This window comes from Falco biarmicus, chromosome 5 (assembly GCF_023638135.1).
Source record: "Falco biarmicus isolate bFalBia1 chromosome 5, bFalBia1.pri, whole genome shotgun sequence".
Lineage (NCBI taxonomy): Eukaryota > Metazoa > Chordata > Aves > Falconiformes > Falconidae > Falco > Falco biarmicus.
In genome coordinates, this window is record NC_079292.1 from 44,990,705 (window position 1) to 45,006,609 (window position 15,905).

A 15,905-nucleotide genomic window follows, 5' to 3' on the forward strand; every position below is an offset into this window, starting at 1 on the left:
GTTTTGGTCATGTTGAAAACGACTCCTCTACCCTCAGTTTCTGGCTCTAGAGGACTGACAGTGCCAGTAACTGAGAACTGTTTGTCTTAAGGAAGGTGCGGTGCGGGAGGGTTATGTAATAAAGACACTAAAACATAGGTAGCTGGAGTTTCTGAACCAGAAGATCTATAAATACAAGCACTTCTTAGAATAAACATCCTTAAAACTGCAGGTCGAGTTATTAGCAAAGGAAGTAAACCTTACACCCCCATTAAAAACCACCCCCACGCCCTGAAAACTACTGCTTGCTCTGATAAGGAAAGTCTGGTTTCGTGGTGGTTGTTTTTTGGTTGGGGTTTGTTTGTGGTTTTTTTTTAGTTTCAGATTATAGCAGAACCTGTTCCAGAAAATCCATATGTGCTAATCTATTTTGTACCTTTGAACTTTTTTTTTTCTCAAACAATTTTCTAAGAACTTGCTTGGCTTATGAAACTTAGACTTCAACAGGGCCTTCAACTGAAATTTGTGCTATAATTTACATGTTTGGTCAGTGTTTGTCACACAAATGAAGAAGAAACTTCTGATCCTAGAACTAGGTGAAGTTGTCTGCCTGTGTTTGCCCAGCCCTGGATTATACCCGCTTTGAGTTAAACCGTTCCCCCGAGACTGCTGGTCTGTCTCACAGCTCCTGGGTAGTCACTTTTGGTGTGCTTTGCTAGTGTAAAGTGCTTTTGATGGCTTCCTGTTCTGCCAGTTTTATGCCAAATGGCTTTCTACAGCACCTCCTGGCTGGTGGCCAAGCATGTGGTGCCCTTTCCCCTGTTACACTGCAGCTGCCAACCACACAGATGAGGACGGCTTCCAAGGCTGTTTGAGGGGGAGGTGGGGTGGGCTGTCCTGCGGCCCTGCAGAGGTCTGATGGGTTTGTAGACCTTTTCAAGCTTACAGCTGGAGAGGGCTGGGTGTTGGGAATCTTTTGGGGATGGAGGTGAGATTCTTTTTCTGGTTTGCATATCTTTGTTTGGAGGGAGGACTTTCAGGAGAGACCCCTGTGGAAAGGGAGCAAGCTTGTGACGTCTGCATTACTGGCCCAGCTGCTCAGACTGGGCAGCAGCAGAGCTTGTCAGCTTGGGGTGGGAACTATGAGTCAGAAGATGTATTCTCTCTGTTGTTTCCTGAAAGACAAATACATTTAATGCCAGTTTGAAGGGGTTGAAAATTTTAGACATAGAATGGCTTCAGAAAGGATTTGTTGTTCTAAGCTGTGGTCCCTTCGTGTGTCAGCTGCCTGTCGTTACAGTGTGCTGTAGCGTTATGTTCTGCCAGATCAGCAAGAAAAAAAAATAGTTATCAAAAGAACTATATGTGAAGGAGCAATTACCAGTACTCACAAACATTTCCTCAGAATTTATTCTTTGAACAACTAAGGATGCCGTACAAATTAGCCCATCCCATAATACTGTCCTGCTTGAATTTGTAAGGTGTGTGTGGGAGGAGGAAAATGTTGCGACGGAGGGAAGACACAGTCGCTCAATATGAGTGATCAGCAGACTTCGTTTATTGTCCCTTACAGTCACCTTTTATGCCTTGTTATAATTAGCTCATACATATTACAAAAGTTAAGCTCATTATTGGTTAGTTGCCTAAATACCAAGCCCACCCCTAGTTTCTCTTCTGTAGTTTTCTGTTCCCACCTGCAACATTCTTTTCCCACCAAAATCTTCCTGTTATTGTGTAACAAGGACAGCCAAAGACAGTGTATTTTGCTTTACTTCAGATAAGCTGAGAGCGATGTGCATTTTTGTCCAGCCAGCTGGACTATGTCTATGTGACCTTTTTCAGCTAGCCAGTTATCCACAATTCCCCTGTTTTTATTTTGGGCGACATAGGCTTGGTCGACCATTTTCAATAACAGCGTGTTAACACAGGAAAATACACAGCCAACTTATAAAATCTCAGTTCAGAAGTATAATTCCTGAAATACTTGAAAAATAAAGTTAGCTTGAAGCTTTAATTTAGATGCTCTTTCTGTTCCAGTGATATAAAAAGTTTAAAAAATTCAAAGGTAATTTTAAAGTTCTGAACATGGACTAATGCAAGCTCAAACCCGAAAAAGAAACCAAACTGATGTTTGACTAGGAATATTTGCAAATATTTTAGTGGAAAATCCCTGACCATTAACAATTTTCTGTCCAAATAACAACTGCCCTTATGCAACCAACCAGTCCATACAATTTCTGAAGAATACCTCATTGATATCAAAGAATTAACAAAGGGAAAAAATTAGTTCTAAGCTATATACATTCATAAGGGGATTTTTCAATAGTTACATACAGATTTACACACTAAGCCATGATGGCTTGTAGGTGATACACACAAGAAGAGTACGTTGCTTATCTGTCTGAATGTCTATGCTAAATTTGACAACTATGCCACAAGCCAAGCCTACATGGGTGCTGTGTGTTATGCACGTTCCTTAACAAACAGAAGTATAATAGGTAAATTCCCAAGATCTAGTCCCCAACCTAATTATATTATTTTGTAGCCAATTAAGGAAAATAACACAAATGTGCATATCTACATGTGCACACACCTTTTAGTTCAGAACCAATCTGTGATATAAGGCCTTAGCCTTATGGCATCATCAAATCTTAACGAGTACAGTAATTAAAAATGCAGTCTTACTGTAAGTGCGATTTATGCTGACATTCCCTCAAATGCTACACGTATTTCTCACTCAAATGCCTCAAGTTAAAATAGTAGTATTTGTTAATATGTATTAAAAAATCATTAATTCTCTACAATAGCAGTTGACTTCCATAACACTATGTAAGCAAAAGAGGCTTAAGATGGGTTTTCTGAATGCTAACAATTTATTTTAGACTGTCTAAACTCAGGTCTTGAAAGATTTCACTCTGCCAGACATAGAAACACTGTTGCACTCCAGTTGTGATATCCCTTTTCCCAAGTTGTCACATGCACATCTCGCTCAAGCAACATTATTGTCAAAGTTTCTCTCTGCTACATAAAAGCATGTTGCACTTGTAGATATAAAAGACAGCACCCTTACTTAGATTATTACCTTATTACCTCATAACTCTTAGTATACCTTGTATCTCTGATTTCATCACTTCAAAAATTCACCAGAAGCAGATAAAACCACAGCCTCAGATTAAACTACACCTTAACTGCTGATTCAAATAAAGGCATTCTCTTCCAGATATGCCTAATGCTTACAAATAATTTTGGCTGGTTTTGATCAAGAAACTATTATTACAATAATGATCAAAAATAATAATCCCATTTGCAAAATGCCTTTAAGCCAGCCTCCTAGTCCCAACCAATTTCCACATTCAGAATACAGCATAAATACAGAATACAGAATAAATTATCTCCATCAAGGCAAAAAGGCTTCTTTTTAAACACAGAAATGTTTGCTAGTTCAAGGCAGAAACCCATTTCTTGTAGGTGACATCTGAAGCTTTTTTTTTTTTTTTTTTTTTTTTTTTTTTTTTTTTTTTTTTTGGTGGGATTGTAATCAAGTCCGTATTTTTCCTTGAGAAGCTTAAGCTGTTCCTCTTGTTTCAGGAGTGTTTCCAACTCTGATTTGTCGACTAGGTCCATATTTCCCAAAGATATCATACATTTCCTCCGCTGTGATTTCATACGGCAGGTTCCGAATATAAAGGGTCCGATTGACCTCTGGGGGCAGCCAGATGTTAGCTCGCTTGGCCGCTTGCATCGCCATGGCGCCGATCGGAGCGGGGGGGGTGGAGGGGGGGGGGTGCAGCCTCGGAGAGAAACCGCGGCCGGGAAGGGGCCTGCCGGGCCGCGCCGCCGCTCGCCGCTGCCGCGGGGGTCCCGGATGCTATCCCATACGCTAATAACCCGAGTAATTCCTTTTTACAATCTATGTCCCGAACGCTCCGCTTTTCTAAAAAGCCTTTGAGCAAATTATACGCCGCTTGTCTGTTCATACCTCTATTTGTGCACAATTGCAGCCTTTGCAGACTTCGGCGGCGCGTAGCAGGCGGGCCAGCCTCTATAGGTGCTCCCGGGCGCGGGGAAGATATCCCTTTCGCCTCCTGCGCTGCTTACAGGACCGCACTCAACTTCTCCGCCGACCGTGGCTCCCGGACTCCGCTATCGGGTCGCCGGGTCCGGACTCCGCTATCGGGTCGCCGGTCCTATGTCCTCGGTCCCTGTTCGGGCGCCATTTGTTGCGACGGAGGGAAGACACAGTCGCTCAATATGAGTGATCAGCAGACTTCGTTTATTGTCCCTTACAGTCACCTTTTATGCCTTGTTATAATTAGCTCATACATATTACAAAAGTTAAGCTCATTATTGGTTAGTTGCCTAAATACCAAGCCCACCCCTAGTTTCTCTTCTGTAGTTTTCTGTTCCCACCTGCAACATTCTTTTCCCACCAAAATCTTCCTGTTATTGTGTAACAAGGACAGCCAAAGACAGTGTATTTTGCTTTACTTCAGATAAGCTGAGAGCGATGTGCATTTTTGTCCAGCCAGCTGGACTATGTCTATGTGACCTTTTTCAGCTAGCCAGTTATCCACAGGAAAATACCCTGGTTTTTCTAGTCTATGCCCTTGAAGTATCCATGACCGTAATACTGTAGATATGACTCTTCTGCATAGCAAACTGGTTACTCATAGCTACAGTGTTGTAGAGATGACTCTTCTGCATAGCAGATGAGTTTTAAAAAGCCATCATAAACCAAAAGGTTAGTGAAATATTGATCATCAGTAACAAACCTCCTCATTCTTCATGATAGGGTATTATCATAACAATTCCAGTGTAATAAAAAGGAGCTGTATATGTGCCAATTTCTTTTTAAACAGTTCAATATTGTGAAGCCAGTATACTAAGCCAAGATGAACTCTAAATATAGATTGAAAGAGGCAGTCTGTTTCATAGCTGCCTTCATGGGTCCTGCAAGAGTTGACAGGTTCCTATGGGTCTAAAAGTAGAGAGAGGAACAGCAGAACAAGATTTCTCCAGGTGATTTTCACTGGCTGATTTCTTCCATACTGGCACATTACCTGAACATAGTTTTGTTGTAAGTAACATTTCATTCTCCCAGTTTTTAATTCCTTTTAGACTTGATTTCCTTTTTCCTGTGAAGAATTTTTAGTGTGTTCTCATTCTAAGTTCTAGCTTTACCATGAAAGCTTAAGAAGAAATTTAAAAGTTGAGTGGGGAAAAATGACTTTAAGCAAGGTTAAAGTACAAGATAGAGCAAGTTCAAAACCCCCAATGTTTAGATTAGTTTGTTGGGACAATAATCAATGACTGCTTTTTGGCCAGTGACACTGATGTCTGTATCCTCTCTGCTTTGTTTGGCATGTCAGTGGAATCAAACAAATTTAATATAGCCTTTGTTGAATTAACGGTGGTTATCTTCGTTGCAGTTACATGCACAGTGGGGAAATCGTTTTAAGTAATTAATGATGACTGCAGAAACATATAATTTATAATATTAATGAACCAAAGGTACTCACATTTATTACAGCTCAAGTTGTTAAGAATAGCCTTCCCTGAAGTTTCACGGAGGTACTAATCAAAATACCCAAGAGAAACTACTGCTATTAGGAAGCTAAAAATAACCAAAAGCCTCTGTGCACGAGGCGGTAACTTCTAGCGCGCCGTTGTTGAAACGCAGGGCTCTGTCATGACTGTGGCTGACCACAATGTGCTTGTGTGGAGAGAGCAGAGCGGCGCTGGTGGGGATGCAGCTAGCAGATGTGCTGCTGGCACCACGGGCATGCTATAGGGGAAGGGCAGTGGACACAGGCGTTCCTCCTGACATTATTGCTGCACGCCTAAAAATCATACACTAGGTAAGCATAACCACGACTATGCCAGCTGTTCTACCTTATCTTTGTGCCTTGCAGCAACAATTCTGAACAGAGGAAAAAATAAGCTGTAATCTTTCCTTATACCCTATTAAACTGTACATGTAGGCCTGTTAACCTCCACTACCAGGAGAACGAGCCCCATTGTCAGGAGCAATTTAAGCACTTGGTCTTCAAACTTACTGAGGCTCAGTGAATGTTTATTTGGCTGTGTGCTCAAATTTGGGGGAATTATGACAATCTTCTGCATTTGGTTTGATGACGGAAGGAGTGCGTCTTTTCTGTAAACACTCAGGGCTATATTCCTCAGACTTTAGGTTTTTAATTTATGTGATATGTTAGGAATCTGGCCACACTGCATTCTCTATTACTTGGAGAGGGAAGGAGGGCTCAGAGGCACATCAAGAGGGCTGTTCAAGCCATCGAGGATGCAGAAACCACCCTTAGGTGCTTAACACCCTCCATCAACAGGAGATTTGCATCCCACGAAGTGCTGAGTTACGTTTGGCAGGTAAAACTGAACTTTGATAAAGTACAAAATGGGTAAGATGTATTCAACTCCAAGTCTCAACTAGTCTCTGTGAGCTCCCTCCTCACATTCACTAGCAAGGGAAAGGTACATTTAGACTGTGAATGTAAGGTCAAAAAGATTTATCTTAGAATAAGAGGAATACTACCTGGAGGTACGTATATTTCTTCAATAATTACAGAGGGAGTTTTCAGTGAGCAGTGTAGCTGAAGATGCCTAGTTAGATCATCTGCATGTCCTTATGGCTAGAACTGTATTTTGTTTCTAGAAGATATTTTCGGAGTCAGGCAGGGTAGCATAAAGAAAACCAAGACTGTTAAGAAATAATGTGCAATTCATAGAGGAGCCTGCTTAGGTATTGCTTCTTTTCTATATATAATCTTCCTTCCTAACTGTATTTACACAAACAATCATTCAATAGTTCATGCACCCAGACTCTGCAGAGAAGCTGTTTTTGCTGACTGAGCCCCATCCAGTACTTTTTTCAAAGGAAGAAGTATTAGTCTGAAGAAAAGACTTTGTCATCAGCTTTAATTTGTCCAGAACTAGCATCTATGTGGAGTAGAACCACATCAGAAGACTGTTTTTTGCTCCATTTTCCACAAATAATAACTTCACAGTGGTATTTTAAGATGTATAAGCAGACCCATATTCTTACCACTTATCTCCTACATCTGTACCTGCTTTCTCTGTCTTATCTCTGAATTATTTGATGCTGAAAGCAGAGGATCTGAGTGCCATCCTTTCTGGCAGTGCCGGTGAAGGTTTGGCTGTCACTGTGATCAGGATATCACCCTACATCTTACCAAGTATGCACCAAACCAGAAGGGTTATACAACTAAATAACTAACATTCACATCAATGCTGGAGCCAGTCAAACAGATTTTTCCCATTCTCCACACACCTACATATGTATACACAATGTAGAAATGAAATCTTGTACTCATCAAAGATCTCCAAAAATAAACAAGTGCTATGTGCTGAGCTGCCCTTGCCTTCAAGGGCTAATAAGTGTGCTGGTCCTTTAAATGCCTGTATTTTAAGGGCCGTTAAGGCTGCTCAGCGTTTCCTTAGAACAGGAAGCCAACTGTTACCAGTTATTTCCCATATACATGTTTTAATTTACCTTTTTAATTATTATTTATTTTAGATACAATGGAGAGGCCTTCCTTGGAAATTAACCTGCCTGATGCTCATGAAGAAGGAAAACTTTATGTAGTTGATTCCTTAAACAACCTAAACAAACTAAATGTTTGTCCAGATGGGTCCCAACATGTGCCAGGTATGTATGATAGCTGATGCTCTGTGGGTTTCTATACATAGATTAGGCCATCAAAAAAGAATTATGTATAAGATTTGAAAAGGCTGCCCATATTGTGTATCACTGATGTCAACAGCCCAATAGGTCAATATATGTATGTGTAAAACTCTGTAATGAAAAATATAAGAAAAAGTTTGAAAATGGCATAATTTAGACAGATCAGCTTAATAGTTTAGCTGCTCCTGCTGAGTATTTCAGTAATTAGGTTCTTAAAAATCCTTGCATTTGGCTAGGGATTCACTGTCAAGCCTGAGCTTATCTTCAATTTCCATTGGGATTCATGAGGTGATTCCATGCAGGATAATGTCTCTACTAATGCTCAATATACACCTACTACATAAATAGCACCGTAACTCTTCACAAGCACTAAAATTCACATGTAGTAATAGAAACACCAGAGAATTTATATTGGTTCTTTTAAGACACATCTCCTAAGGACTCAAACCAGTTATCTGAAATGTCCCATGAGACTTTTAAGCATTTTAATTCCCAGACTCTCTTTACTTTCACCTTCAGATATGGGCTCTCACACTTCTACTGGTTTTATATGGCTTTTATCTTTGATTTCTCATGGCAACCAAAAATATTTTCACGCAGTGACAGCTACAGTATATTTGAGTTCTTTGTGACATGAAAACATCTTAACACCTGGAGTTCTTCAGCAGCATTCCACATAACAATATTTGAATCTGCTTTTATTTCCCTTACTGTAATGGCAAATTTGACTGAGAAAAACTATAGAACAACAGCTACGTTTAAATGAGTTTCAGATGGCCACAATTTGATCATTCTACTTCTACTTATAGGACTTACATGTCTTTCCATTACTTCTGTTTTTGAGTCCTCTAACTTCTTCTAATGCAACTAACTAGAGTGGTGCTGGTTTCTGTATTTAACACAAAGATGATAGACATAAGCTACTTAACTTTCATATGCAGATCATCTTGGTATTGTCACTTCTGGGATAAATCAGTTTTAATGTCAAAGAAACCCTTTGCAGTGTGACTGTCTTGCTTTCTTTTGTAATTTTTATCAGACAGTATTGTTTACTTTCCAGGTAAATATAGAGGGTTCTGTGGAATCATATATTGTTCTGTGGAATAATCATGGGCATGCTTTTCCTCACACTTCAGCAGTAAATGAAGGTAGCCTAATACATACTTTATGCATCAATTTGTAAAGTGCTTTGGCTCCTTCTAGGTTTATTTTTTTTAAAATACTTTTTAGAAAAAAAACACTTGGGAGATTTTGTGGATATATTACCCCATCAGTTAAATACATGAAAAAAAATTTTCACAGTCCTTAGCTGCCTTATTCAGCAGCATAAAATTCCCTTGCCAGAAAATCAGTGAAATCTGTGGGGTATTTTTCAGTTTCTGATAAATACTAAAATATTGTGAACAATCTATTTTTAGTATAGCAGATGCCCAATCTGGTTTAAAACCAGGGTTTCAGGAGTGTTGCAGTAGACAGCAATCCTTTTGTTCAGTAGCTTAATGTGACCTGGCATAATCACACTAGCAATCATGTTAAAAGTGATTTAAAATGTATATACCTTTTGATTGCCTTGGTAGCAGACATGCAGTAATTTCTTTATGTTTTAGATCAGAAAATGGTCCCACTGTTTGCAGTTTGGCAAGAATGTGTGCTCACTGATTCCTCACAACACCACAGTCTGGCATATTCAGCCAGCTGAAATAGTAAGAAGCATTCATTATGCAGAGCAAGCACAAACCACTTTTGAGACCTCTACTGATAGCTTAGTATGCTTGAGAGACGGCAGTAGCAGGCCCTCCCCATCCTTATTATTCTGATTGGAAATCAGTATTGGTGCAGGCACTTAGAATATGATGCATTTGTTATGAATGCTAAGGGAATAAAAATAAAAACCCAAACCCCAAATATTAAAAGATTTCAACTTACCTGCAGGCAGGAGCTTGCTAAACGCAATAAAGAAAAGCTGAGACATTCCCAGAGATCTCCTACTAGTTCAGTGAATTGCTCAGCCCCAGGTTGGCTCATTATTAAATGCTGTAATGGCATATGCTGCCTTCCCTCAGCTTTATCCCTGCAGGCTCAGTTTCAAAGACCTCTGAGATTTCTACCAGCTAAACCAAGAACATGATCTAGAAGTATATTTTTCACAGATGCACATGCAACTCTTCCTTTCAGAATGGCAAGCCAGCAATTACAGGAGAAGAAATTGCAGTAATTTGCCTGTAATTTTAGGATGTATGAGACTGACACCAAAATAAAATTACATTAGCTCCCTGGTCCCCCAAAAACATAAAATAAAGCCAAACCTTAGTAAGTAGTTATAGTAGTGCACAAAACTTGGCATTAAGCAAATCTGGCTCAACTATAAATTTCTTTTATGTTCACATGAATTTCCTCACGGTGTTCATTTGACTTTGCCTGTTATCTTTAGGGCTTATTGCCACCTCTCATTTGATTGCAACTCTTTCTATGAAACTACTGATTTTCCCGATATGCAACAAATTCTTCAAAAAGCAATAAACTGGCTTGCTGTGCTGATTCAAAGGCAGCATAGCAACTACTTGTCCTTTTCTCCCCCTCATTTTTCATGTGCTTGAAGGACAACATACGTAGTCCATGTGAGAATCTGTTCCGTTTTTGACAGTTTGGAAGGATATGTACCTCATTCTTTACTGGAATTAAACCAACAAAACTTGAAGAAGAATAAAAATATTGAAGCCATTTGTTTTAAGATAAGAAGTCAAGACTTACATGCATACTATCCAGCATCAGGAGCTTAAATGAGATGCTTGATTTGGGAAATTAATCATCCCAGGGATACTCTCTGGTCAAACAGAAAAAGAAGCAGATCTAGAGGATGAACGAGTAGGATGAATCTGTACCTAGGTTTTCAGTATTAATTATTCTCTCTTCTCTTTTGAAAAGTTTGAGTCCATTCAGGCCCTTAGAAAGCCTTTTCATGAAAACTTCATTGCAACCTTTGTATATGTAAAACTGAGCTGTAAAACAGGTCAACTTCAAGAAAACAGTGTATTTCAACAACAGAAATATTTTTGTTGAATCCAACATCTATAGCAGATGTATTTGGTTTTATACTTCCAAATTCAAGCTGATCTCGTAAAGTTGGTTTCTTCCCTTCTCATGCAGTATCACAGGAAATAAAATCTGTTGGCCAAAATGACAATGTATTCTGCATCGTGTCATGAAGTCAGAAGTATTTTGTCATGTTTATCCTAACCAACCTTAACAAACTTTGTCACCAAATGATTTGTCATCTCATAACAGATGAGGAAGAGAACACTGGTGGTACTGGAGAAAACATGGCAGGGAGCAACGTAAGAAACCAGTGTCTGTTCTTCATCGTCTTCATTCTTTCTCTGATCGTCAGTTTGGCACTTGTTTCATTCGTAATATTCTTAATAAGTAAGTAAACCAAAGAGTGCTTCATAACAATGTAAGGCCAATTGGAAGAAGAACTTTGCTGAAATGTATCATGCTGCCCTATAGCATGCTACTGCTGGAATTGCATGGTCAAAGGCTTTGGCTGGTTATGGACAGTGGGTGTTGGTCCTGGGTGCAAAATCACAGGCCTCTACTCTCTGAGCTAAAAGGCACAATTTTGTTCTTACTGCAAAGATTTTATAAGGTTCAACAGCTGTAAAGAATTTTGCTCAGCAGGATTATACTGTGTATAATATTGCTAAAAATGCTGAGTGGAAATTAAATTAAATTTAAACATGACTGTATGGCAGTGAGATACTTTGAAAACATGCTTTCCATTCCTTTCCAGATAGAACTCACTACTGGTGTCATTCCACTGAAAATGGAATTACAGCCAGGCTAACACTTAAATCAGGCTACCTGAAAAAAGACCTGAAGGTTGCCAGCTATGTACTGACTGGAAATTGGTTTGGAACTAAGAATATCTCAGACATAAGAAAGAAAAAATTAGAAAGATATACCACAATTGGCACATAGCATTGAGCCTGTAGACATAATTACTGTTCTGCTTTGGCTGGACTCGTGGGGTTGGCTTGGCTAAACACGTGGCTACAGGTGACCTTGGTTTACGGAGTCCTTGTGAACTTGGGGTTTTCTGGGCTAATGGTATTGAGCAGAGTATGAGGTGCATTATTTTAACTTAAAAGTCCTTTTTTAATTAATTGGGATCCATGCAAAATCAAGATTTCTTTTATCCTGTAGTAGGGAATTTGCTGGAGCATAGGAAAAATCCTCATTTTTCTTTATGAACAGGAAATCCTAGCTCTTGACTGAATTTGCTCACAAGCGCTCAGAGAATAGAATATCAGACACGTAAAGAGCACAAAGGAAATTTTAAAGTGGAATGATGGTAAAACCCTAATTAAAATACCTCATACTTGAATTCCAGATTTATTTAACAGGTTGCTGCTAAAACTAGAAAAAAAGTATTTTTTTCTGGTACAGAAAAACGAGTAATGAGCCTCTCTAGTAGAAAAATGTTAAAGTGATAGTGAAAAGGCTACTTACAGGGATTAAAGGAATTTGCTTGGGCTTGGGTTGGTGGCGGCCTGTGGTCTTTGAAACTGATTTCCAGCAGTGTTTCAGATGATGTCACAATTCAAAGAGACAGAGTCTTTTAACACTGGCACCATTGGACTTAGGCTTCAAAACCCATAGGTAAATTTTGTTAACTTCAGAAGGCCAAAATAAAAATAGCTCCAGTGTCCATGATGGATACTGCATATTGCTCCGGAGGAAACTGGCCTCCAAATGCCAATATTTGCAAGAATTTTCCTTTAATCTAAATGCTTTAGGGATTCCAGTGATGTGACTGTAGTCTGCTGTGTGTTTAAGTAATTGTACTTTCAGAAAAATACAGATGCATACTGCCCACAAATAGTATCTTGGAGCCCCTAAATAAAACATTTTCCTGTGGACACTAATGGAATGATACACTCCTGAAGACTGCAAAATTTGTCTGAGCTGTATTTGATTTTATTACACTGCACTAAACTGAATAAAACAGAAAATAAGCAATTAAAGAAAGTAGTGATCAGGTAACTCCACCAGATGCATAACTTCTCATGAGGTTCTGCAGTTGGTTTCCTCTTCAATATTTTTACTTGTCATAATTCCCTACAAACTCCCAGAGGAATGCAAGAGAGGGTAGTGATGCTCTTGACTTAAATACTGCCAATTTAATGTGGTACATTTTCCTTTTCAAGTTCAAACTAGGAACAAGATGGACCAAATATCAAGCAGACTAATATCTGAAAAGAAGAACATAGAAGAGCTTAAGAAAATGAACAAGATGATATTAAAGCATCTAAATCAATCACAAATTAAGGAAAAGGGGAGATATCTCTTCACACAGTCTCCTGATCTTCATGATTACCTCTTTACCCATGCTGAGCTGAAAGTCCCTGGAGAATAGATCGCTGGAATTAAATTCAGCATATTTATGTACTCAGATGGCACACAGGTTACTTAAACATTCTGACATGGCCACAGGAGCACTGGAAAACCCAGCTGAATTAAAAGTATTAGAAAATAGATTTTATCCTGTTTTGTGTGCATATAGAATTTTAAAACTATGCCCATACGATTTACGATAATGCATTGTCAACTATTTTTAGGCAAGAGTTCCAGGTTCTCTGTGCACTGTAAATTGCAGGGCTAAGGGCTCAGTTTTGGTTTAAACCAGGGGTCCTCAAACTACGGCCCGCGGGCCGGGTACGGCCCCCCAGGGTCCTCAATCCGGCCCCCGGTATTTACAGACACCCCCGCCGGGGGCTGGGGGGAAACCAAGCAGCCGCAGGTGACTGCCTCCCACTGCATCCGCGCGCCGGCCCCCTGGTTAAAAAGTTTGAGGACCCCTACTCTAAATGTAAGTAAATGATCACAGAAAACAGTGATTTCAATTCCCATGATTCCAGCCCGACCTTGTGCACTTAGTCACTCTCCTGTTTCTTTGGAACAAGTTTTGTGTTTGCTTCTGTATTATTTGTATTTAAGGATAACTTCAGATTCCGTAACTTATAAATAAATCCAGTTCTGCCATGGAGTTTGGTGGTTTTCCAAATAGATTGACTTACTACTCCTGTTGTGAAAAAAGAAACTTGAATAAAAACAAATCCTTTCATAACATGCTATATTCAGCCCAAATTTGGATTGACTGAAAGCTGGGTGCCATATTGTCTTACATGGGAAATGGGTTTAGAGAACTCAGTCAGGAAATACCCATCTCATAGTAATGCTGGTACACTGCTGGCAGTTTTGGGGTGAAGGCCAAGTGGTGTGGGGAAAATACTACATGTTCTTCTAGTCTTCCCTGTAGTTGCTGCTGGCCACTATTGGAGAAGGTCCAGGTGAAATCTGGTCTGAATCTTCATGTTTTTAAAATGGAGCAGTACCTCACAGCATGAAATCAGGAGTCGACGCTTTCTCACTCTGACTTTACACACTTGTGGACTTGTGGAGACCAACACTCAAAAGTGTGATCACAAAAAGGACTGCTGAGTAGCTTTGTCATTTTAGTATTCAGAACCTTCTACTGGTACATACTTTAAGAAGCCACCTCCAATATAAATACAGTGATTACTCCTATCACAGCAGTGCAAAGGCAGCTGACACTGTGGAGTATGTCCAACATCTTGTCTTACTTTGAGTTTTCTTTCTCATCCAATGCTTTCTTATCTCTTCTGGACAATTTTGCAAAAAAAAAGTCACCAAAGCCAACAACTTGCATTGCAGTCTCCTTTTCCAGAATGAATAATAGTCCTTTCTGTGATGACTACTTCATTGTCTATAACAGAGTGAAGAACTAGGTCCAAGAATCTTTCTTGGTATCACTCTACTAGGATTTGCCTGCCAATTCTAACCCTGCTATTAGGAGTGTTTTGCTTTACACCTATGTTTTACATCATCTTCTTTCTATTTCTTGATTTTTCTTTTCCTAATGTGTTACTGTCATTCACATGAAAGCAGTCAGGTTTGGTCTTCAAGAGTTTATTACTCCTGCTGTTAGTTCCCAGCTGCAGCTGTAATTACCTCCTCTGAACATCACAGGTAGTTGTTACAAAGATTACTTTAATATAGCTAACTGAGAATGACAGAAGTAAGTGTAGGTATAAATTGTAAGGGAAAAGAAGTGGAAGCCCAACCCAAATATCTTTCTGTAAATGCCATTAAAGGATGAAAGAAAAAGTATCATAAGACTTGCATTGTTTCTCTGGTTTTCTCCAAGCTGTCACCTGCTCTTTAGTGACAGTATTAAGTTCTCATCTCTCCCACTCATCTTGTAGTTACTGTAACTGCTTTCAAGCTCCTGTCTTGCACTGACACACATCCATACTTGTTAGCCAGGGAGCAGCAACTCTTTTATTTTGTACTTGGTGCATCTTGTGGATTTGTCACATCCCTCATTGCAACTGCAGCTATTAGAACACGTCTGTGTTCTTGTTAACCCAAAACCACCAGACTGTATCTATGTGAAACTACACATGGAGAGACTATACAGTAATAGAGGGTCAGCTACTGTGCGCATTTGTTTGCCTTCCTTGGGGTCATGTTACCATGAGAACATCAGCCTGTGCTCAGTCTTCTGCTCCTCTAGAAGGAAACAGAGCCCAATATTTACAAGCTGCACCTAAGAACTGAGGACAACACATTCTTTATGGAGGCCTGTCTATGAACCACTCAGAGGTTAGGTAAATCCAGACAGTGGGCATCTTCAGCAGAAAATGATGCACAGGCAGTAAAGAGGGATTTTGGGAGGCAATCAGATCCATCCCTTTGCCTGACAGCAGCATCAGATTTACTTACACTACTCCTGACAGATGCTTGTCCATTCGTATCGTAAAGTATTGAAATGATGGAGCTTCCACAAGTCTCCTTTTCTAGTGCTTAACTAGCCACATGGTTATTTTTTTCCCCAAAGTCTAACTAAAATTTTTCTTGCTGAAATTTAAGCCCATTATTACCTATCTATTGCATGTGAATATGAAAATTAGTTACCTTCCAATTTTTCAGTTATTTTATATTAGACTAACCCTGCAAGGCAATTTTACTCTCAAGGAAACTTTTTTACCCACTGAGATACTTGGAATTTTAATACAACATTTATTCTTAAACTCTAGTAATGAATTCAGTTCATGTGTTTTGTTCACTGCTAACAATACAAAGTTAAACATGTGTAAAAAACCAGTAATGATGTGCGTACTCT

The 15,905-nt window shown here is 39.4% G+C and overlaps 1 protein-coding gene across 6 annotated transcripts; it reads left to right on the forward strand.

Moving 5' to 3' along the window:
• The first annotated feature begins 374 nt into the window (after positions 1-374).
• On the forward strand, positions 375-13,846 carry LSMEM1 (leucine rich single-pass membrane protein 1). 6 transcript variants are annotated; one of them, XM_056340019.1, is made up of 6 exons: positions 715-967; positions 5,660-5,837; positions 6,195-6,363; positions 7,532-7,663; positions 10,985-11,122; positions 12,907-13,846. In XM_056340019.1, the coding sequence occupies exons 4-6, from the start codon at positions 7,537-7,539 to the stop codon at positions 13,113-13,115; spliced, it is 474 nt and encodes a 157-aa protein (XP_056195994.1). In that variant the 5' UTR covers positions 715-967; positions 5,660-5,837; positions 6,195-6,363; positions 7,532-7,536; the 3' UTR covers positions 13,116-13,846. The 6 variants fall into 6 exon arrangements, with proteins under 6 accessions (XP_056195988.1, XP_056195995.1, XP_056195994.1 ...); XM_056340018.1 differs by lacking the exons at positions 5,660-5,837; positions 6,195-6,363 and adding an exon at positions 4,839-5,056; XM_056340015.1 differs by lacking the exon at positions 6,195-6,363.
• Positions 13,847-15,905: the final 2,059 nt, after the last annotated feature.

Coding starts and splice junctions, on each gene's coding strand:
- LSMEM1 (XM_056340013.1), top strand. CDS start 545: ATGAAGAAGAAACTTCTGATCCTAGAACTAG. Junction 576..7,531: donor ACTTCTGATCCTAGAACTAG/GTGAAGTTGTCT, acceptor TATTTATTTTAG/ATACAATGGAGAGGCCTTCC. Junction 11,123..12,906: donor ATTCGTAATATTCTTAATAA/GTAAGTAAACCA, acceptor TTCCTTTTCAAG/TTCAAACTAGGAACAAGATG.